The 7,858-nt window shown below is 40.6% G+C and overlaps 1 protein-coding gene across 2 annotated transcripts; it reads right to left on the bottom strand.

Annotated features, from left to right (window-relative positions):
- Nucleotides 1-137: 137 nt before the first annotated feature.
- CAV2 (caveolin 2) lies at nucleotides 138-7,618 on the bottom strand. Of its 2 annotated transcripts, XM_056118136.1 has the most exons (4): nucleotides 7,391-7,618; nucleotides 6,806-6,993; nucleotides 2,108-2,273; nucleotides 138-767 (listed from the first exon to the last, which is right to left on the bottom strand). In XM_056118136.1, the coding sequence occupies exons 1-3, from the start codon at nucleotides 7,538-7,540 to the stop codon at nucleotides 2,123-2,125; spliced, it is 489 nt and encodes a 162-aa protein (XP_055974111.1). In that variant the 5' UTR covers nucleotides 7,541-7,618; the 3' UTR covers nucleotides 138-767; nucleotides 2,108-2,122. The 2 variants fall into 2 exon arrangements, with proteins under 2 accessions (XP_055974111.1, XP_055974110.1); XM_056118135.1 differs by having other exon boundaries at nucleotides 138-2,273.
- Between the last annotated feature and the right edge of the window lie 240 nt (nucleotides 7,619-7,858).

Raw genomic sequence — 7,858 nt, forward strand, 5'->3', positions numbered from 1 at the left:
TATGGGCAAAGAAAAATTAAATTATCAATCTCATATTTCTTTATAAATGATTTCATGAATAAGAACACATATTATTATAACTTTATTGACCATTTTGAAATTTAATGTAACAAAAACAATGAACACAGTTATAAGCTTTTAAAAGGTTTATTATGAATATTGAGAAAGCTTCCTCATCATTTCTCTCCTCCCAAATTAAGAATTAACATGTTTACACATGAAATCTGAATCCACTGTTACAAAATTTCAGCCTTTGAAAGAAAATAACTATTAATTACCCAAATAAAATTTATTCTAAAAGTAATCAGCTATTCAGAAAAAATAAAATCATATATATCACTTGTTAAAAATTAATGGATTTTGTTATATAACTATATATTATAAAAATATTTTTCATTTAAAACTTACCAATATTCTTTTAAAGATAGAAGTCTATGATTTATTTAGTGACATCTTATTAATCAAACACATTTTCTACTCAATATATCTGAATATTTAAAACACTTTGGTAGAGGGCATAATTATAAAAGGATGACTCATTGACCTTTTAAACTAACCTAATAAATCTATGCAGTTAAATGAGTGATGATACTTTAAGGGAATGATGATCAGATAATGATTTTTCTATGATCGTCTAGATCGATTTTGAAAAGTCTCTTTTGCAGCTACCTTCAAAATGATGAGTTTCATAATTTAATCATTCATTTGCTTTGGTCCCCAGTAGTATTCCAGTTCATTCATCTTTTACATTTACCAGCCCTGCCAATCTAGAAAAATAAATGACCCTCATTGAATGAAGATTTGTAATCTATTAAGATATTTAAGGGAATGTCAATTCACATTCTGATAGGAATACTGGAATTTGAATTTGAACATTTATACTCTTTTTATGTTGTATGAATTATAGTAACAACACATATCAGAGACATTAGAAGACAAAGAAGTGAGTCCTAACACTGAAAGTAGAACCTGATATTCAAAATAAGGACAATTTTAACTATGTAACTAAATCCATGTTAGTATCTTGTAATTTTATAGCTGCAAACTTTTAAGCTATGCATGTAGCTCAGCAGCATGAACCCAACAATTTGACAAATATCGAGTCATTTTAGATGAAATTATACTTTAAGTGTCAGAAATAGCCTTTAACCATTAAATGTTACTGAACAGCACTAGCATTACTTGAAGGTAGGGTAAAACATTAGTAAGAATGCAAAATATAGTTTTAATTTCTAATAAAAAGAGAAAAAAATTACCGGGACAAATATATCAGTTAGAGTTTGGATTACTGTAAGATCATACTATCTTATGATAAAAAATATTTCAGGATTTTGCTTGGAAACATTAGTGAGATAATGCTTATAGTTTGTCCTTTTACATTCAATTTCTAAAGAAAATACATCTGCATAATCAAGACAGTGCAATTTCACCAATGAAGCTTTATATGGAAGATACATTTACTCACACCATATATTAATTTAACAAGATAACAAATACAATAAAAGTGCTTTAAAGCAATATGGTTAGAGCAACATTTACATAAAGTACAAAATATACAGTAAAATGAAACACTTTGTTAAATAGACTTGTTGGTTAACAATGCCTTAAAGAAACTTATTTTCACAAATCTCTTTTCACATTTGTTTTACTGATAGCCCCATAAAACCACTGGATACTCTGATACTGTAATTTCTACGATCTTTGTACATCTTATCTCTAAGAATTGCTATGACTTTACCAGCAAAGGTAATTTTAAAAACATTCTTTGCGACATAAAAAGTACTAAGAAACCTCAGGCTTTTATAGCAATTGTGAGCAACACTATTATATTATCTGAGGAAAATGTCCCTTGTTATTATAAGTTCATCATTATAAAATATATCCTTTTGTACTAAAGCAAAAACGGCCTTTAAAATTAAGTGTTGCCAACCTACTGTTTAATTGTGGTTACGAAGTTAGATATAAAAAGGTCTGTCAATAATTGCAACTAAACGTAGTTGGCCACTTTAATAGTTTTCTTAATTAGAACAGTGGGGGTTGGGGGACTGAAGAGAACAGTAGTGCTTTTATATGACAACAACAAATAACAGTCTCCAAATCACCAGACCTGGGGTCCCCGTGTTCAGTCATGGCTCAGCTGCAGATTGACAGAAGAGAAGCTCCGTCCTACGCTTGCACACAAAGGGGCAATGACAACATCTGTCACACTCCTCCATATTGTCTGCACGGAAGGTAGGACCATTAGGCAGGTCTTTACAAAAGGCATTAAAATCCTGGAATTGAGGAAGAGAGGGATGGAAGAAAAATCTATGTTGATAAGTCCACTGACTCTTGCATATGTATGAAAGGTATAATAGCCGATTTTATTTACCTTTGGTAAAAGATCTGAAACAAATATGCAATGAACCATATAGTGAAAAGATATGAAGAAGGTATATTGCTTAAAAAATAGACATAACTACTAATGGTGTGTGGTATTTGAATCAGTAAAACAAAAATAAACAACAAATTTATCTACCTGATCTGTCCCTAAACATTAACCTGCTTAATTCTTTATTCCTGAGTTGCTTCCTGATAGCTTTTCCTGTTGCCTCATTCCACTTCCTTTCCACTTGGGTCAGGTTGTGTACCGATGTTTTTGTGCTTTTTGAAGTACTAGAACAAACTCTTGGATCTTCAAATCTATCAGAAAGCATCATGTATTATAAATGTATCAGAGATGCTTATATTTCTCTGAGAAAACTCTTGACCATTAGAAAATGTTTGAGCTTAAGTGAATTTGGCATTGTTATGCTTTACATGTTATTAATTTTTCATAGCAATTATAAACAGTGAACAGGGCTGTGTGCTATAGTTATAAGAATTCTGCAATTATGTCTTACTATTAGGCAAGAAAAACTAGACTCTCCTGAAATTATTTTTTTTCCTGTATGTCTTTCTTAAGATAATTGCATATTTTCATAATACCAGGCTGGTTAGCTGTTTATACGTAATCCTTTGAATAACACTGTCTATTGTAATAATGTTTCAGAGTATAAAAATATTGTCAAGCATTACTGATTGACTCAATTACTTAGATGGACATAAAGAAGTAAGTTTATTTTCTTGGTTTGCTATTAAAATACAATTCACACAAAGGTCTTGTCCAACATGAAAAAGATCTGACAACTGTCTGACTGAGATATTTTTAGAATACTGAATTATTCATATTGACTGTCTACACAGATTATGTTAATCTTGTGTTCTCTTCCAAGTGCTAAAGGCTTGAAATAGTGCTTAAAGAAATTTTATTATGGAATATTCTGGACCTGAATCATTGAATAGAAAACCTGAATGAAAGCAACTTTTACCTTCTTGTCCCTTTACGTTTACATTTCTCATTTGATGTGTGGACAAATGCATACTACTGCAAGTGTTCAAGGAAGAACAAGAATTCCTTACTTATTGGCTAAATTACTACCTAGTCTGTACCTTTGTAATGTGCATATGATGCTGCATTAAATTGAATAATAGGACTATTTTGAAGTTAGATTACATAATAAAAACAATTATAACAGAACACTCTCAAATTGATGTATTGGAAGATTGAGGTTTAGATCGGAAATCTTCTTAACCAAATCAACTTTACTGAGAATACAGTGCACGTTTCACTTTTTCTTTGGCTAAGAAAAATTCAATCCTCATCACTTCTTAGATCTTCATGTCATGAAAGGGAATTAAACATAGGATGAAGTTCGGTAAAGTGTGGTTGCCCAGATTTGAGGCCTTCAAGTTTCCCCTAAGCTGTAAATTCATTTCCATTTTATTTTCTTTAACTTGTTCTTTCACTCTTTCACTGCACGTCAGAGGATTCAGTGGTCCTTTGATACCAAAAAATTTGTGTTCTCAACATGCCAATTCACTTTCCTTTTGAAAGTCTTAGCACTTAGAAAGTGCTTCAAATTTTGGCTGAGGCTCAATGTGGTTCAACCAGATACTTCTTAACATGTCTTATAATTTATAAGGTCATACATTTATCCACTGGTTCATAAAAGCTTTTGGACACAGACATTTGTTTTCTATGAACTATGCAGTGTCATTCAGATTATGTCACATAGCATTTTGCTTTATTAAAAAATCTGGGAAACAGGCTGCCATATTGCATTTCTGTCATTTGAACCAATGAATTCCATCCTACCACAAATAAGGAATAGGGGAACTTTGGTCATATTTCTTAGGTATAATCCACCTATAGCAATATCTTGATTTATTTTGGGTGTTTGATGATTATAGTTGTTTAAAGAATAAATGACACTCACCTACTGCCAAGGAAGGCAGTAAGAAGAGAAGGAGGAGGAAACTGGTTTGCTGATCTATAAGATTTTTCCTTACTCTCACTAATTGGCGCAGAGGAATATTTTCCCAAAGTATAAACTTGGTAAGCTCTGGTTTACTCTAAGTGGGTCAGCATTGTCCTCCCATTGTTCATCGATTTGCTCGAGCAGGCCCAGTAATGTCTCCATTGTGAGACTTCTTGTCACTGTTTTTTTTTTTTTGGCATATCAAATATGTCACAGATAGCTTGCTAGGCTTTGCTGTGCGGGCAGAATATTCTCGGAACTTGCTGGGCTTTCCGAGAGGCGTGGAGGAATCGAACCTGGGTCAGCTGCATGAAAGGAAAATGCCCTACCCGCTATGCTACCACTCCGGCCCACTTTAAGTGGGTGTAAAACAGTTTTTATTTGCAGTTTTAATTTTACTTGTAATCTCAGTTGCCTGATAACAAATGTGTGGTAGTTAAATATCAATGGCCCATATGAATGTAATTTGAAAAACAAGCTGAAGTTGAACAATATATTTTATGTAGCTGAAAATGAAGCAGTTTGATGATTCACCACTGAATGCACTACACACACACACACACACACACACACACACACACACACACACACATGCTTCCTATTTTCAGGAATGCCAGATAGAGAGAAGTTTCATTTGGTTAACTGTAGTTTTGCTTATGCCTTTCAATCATTTAATAAATGAAAGCTTCCCTCTGCCCCCAATTCCTCCACAAGAACTATAGGAAAAACCCACGTTTCTTGAGTATAAATTCGGCACTGTATTTCCAAATGGTAAGCATTTCATAATATTCTCTGTGGTCATTTAGTTCTCTGCTCTTTTGAAGTGAGAAATGGGCATAGAGGTTAGATTATTAGTTTCAGTTAACTGGAATCCAAAACTAGAGCTAATAACTTATGTATCTTATTTAAAAATCCATGAGCTAGTGTCAACCATGTGTAAACTGTCCAGCCTTGTTGGCTCTGTTCTTGTATAACAGTAAAGATTTTCATTTCTCTGGCAGTCTTTTGGCATATTCAACATGGCTAATTTGTTTACACTCTTGAGTAATCAAATAAAATCAGTGTTCTTATTCCTTTACTTGTTGAATTTTATTTGAAACTTTAAGACTCTTTTTTGACTCTTTTTCTCTCTATAAAGCCTGCCTAGTGCCTCCCTTCTAAACAGACTTACCTAAAATTTCTTTGGCTTCTCTTTTACCAAGCCAACTTGTATACTCAATACACTTTAAAACTAGCTAAATGTAGATCCTACATCTAATTCATCCTGGACCAATGCTTAGCACAAACAAAACACTCAATATCAATAAATTGTCTTGGTGGAACTAATAACCAAGCTAACTGACTAGAGAAATTGATTCTCCCAGTACAGGGGAATGGAGAATAATGTAAGTTCTAATAATGAACACAGCCAGGATTAGGTGGGGCAATACTGTGTAAGTGATAGAGAAAGACATGGAAGCACCTGGGTTAAGGGTATCATCAGGGTCGTGGCCAAGCACAAACAGACAACTGCTGCCTTACAGGGGATACTCAGAATGCTCCTATTTGCAGAAGAAAGTGGTGTTTTAACACAATGTCACTTGTTTGAAAAGTGAAATATGTTCCTCAACTTTTTGTTTAAAGTTAAAAAATATTCTCCAAAGGTTTATGATACGTTTTGAGTGTACTAAAAACACCCTCCCAAAGCCCGATAAGTATCTATCCTGTTCCCTTAACTCCATGTCAGACCTCTCTTGGCCTCACAGGGGAAGTAGGAATCTGGAGGCCTATCATACTGTGCTGTAGCTTGAGTTTTCATTCATTTGTACTGAGGGCCCTCACCAGTACCCTCACACCTGGCAACACCTCTGGCTCCATCCTTGCCGTTTGCCAGGGGGAGGCCTGGACCATTCCATCCTTGGCTCCACCGAACCTGGTCTGACATCCCTGGCCAATTCTATTGTCGCTGGCATTGTGCTCAAAGATCGCTTTTGTTTTACCCCCAGCACAGGTGGTGACTGAATAGAGGACGATGAAAGCAAACAGGAGCCCTGCCCAGAACCACAGGCACAAGTCCCGACAAGGCTTGCAGTGAGCCGGGCCTGTGGCAGGAAGCATGGCCCTGGGCTGTCCACCTCCGCAGTCAGCTGGGCCTCACCGGCCCACGGAAAACCATGACCTAGGTCAGAGGCACATTCCTTTTTGTTTTACACTCTCTTTTACCTCCTCAGCCCAACCTATGATTTGATGCAAAGAACGTTGCCTCCATACAAAGAATGTTGTCCTCTCCTCCCCCTACCAAGTCTTGCAGCTGTGTTAGAGGTGCCACCCACCGCCCACCCCCCCACCCCCACCAGATCCCGCCCCCCTACCCTACCCCCCCCCCCCCCCCCCCCAACAAGCTTGTTCTGGCAGAAAGGTGAGGGCAGAGGGCAGAGGACAGAGGACATTCCGAAGCTGAAAGCCCAGTTCCCACTCTTTCTCACCAGATGTGCAGACAGCTGAGGGTGGCCAAGAGCACTCCCGCGGCGAAGGCCAGGGGGATGGCCAGGAACAGGGTCAGGAACTTGTAGAGCACGTACTTGCTGACTTCGAACAGGGCATGACTGCACACCCAGACTTTGTCAAAGGAGTGAGTGGTGGCAGGCTCGGCGATCACATCCTCGAAACCCACCTGCCGAGACACAGGCCTGGGCACTGTCACCCCACTTGCCCGCCCCTGGGAGCCCGGGGACTTGGGGTGTCTGGGGACGGGACAGTGGGGGAGGGGATGGCTAGGAGACGGGGGGGGGGTGGTGGTTGCGATGGGAGGCGGGAGAGAGCAAGAAGGAAGCACTTGAACTGGAGGGCCCTACTCCGAGGGTCACACGGGGCACGCAGGCATTTGGCCGAGTGACAGGCGGGCTCCGGGGAGGGCGGATTCCGGGACCCAGACCCCGCGGGGCTGGGAGCTGGCGCGGCAGCGACGGCGTGGAGGAGGGCACACAGCCGCACCCCGGGGCACCCCCGCAACCACCGCCCCCCCTCCACCACACCCCAGCCCCGCCGTCCCGCGCGCCCGGCCGTTTCACCTTGAGCTCCGAGTTGAGCCGGTGCGGATCCCGATCGGGGCCCGGCTCCGGGAACTTCTCCGGGTCGGCGTAGTCGACGCCGCTGTGGCGGCTGTAGGCGTCGTCGTCCATGAAGAGCTGCACGTCGGCCTTCTCGGTCTCCAGCCCCATCGCGGCGCCCGGCGCGCTCAGGCTGCGGCGCGGCTCCCCGGCCCGGCGGCCGCCCCTTCCCGTGGCGCGCGGCCCCGCCCCGCCGCGCCTCGCCTCGCCTCGCCCCGCGCCGCCCGGGCGGCGGCCGCTGCTTCTCGGGCCCGCCGAGCCCCGCCCCGGGCCGGCTAGAAGTGAGTGGGGGTCCTACTCCCCCCTCTCCGAGGCTTCTTGACCCGGGGCCCGGCCGCCCTCCCCGACCGGGAGCGCGGGGAATCCGCTTCCACCCCGCACCGGTGTCCCGCGCACGCCTCTGCTGCGCTACAGGGTCGGATGCGCAGG

Source organism: Sorex fumeus, unplaced genomic scaffold (assembly GCF_029834395.1).
Source record: "Sorex fumeus unplaced genomic scaffold, SorFum_2.1 ptg000037l, whole genome shotgun sequence".
In the NCBI taxonomy this organism is placed as follows: domain Eukaryota; kingdom Metazoa; phylum Chordata; class Mammalia; order Eulipotyphla; family Soricidae; genus Sorex; species Sorex fumeus.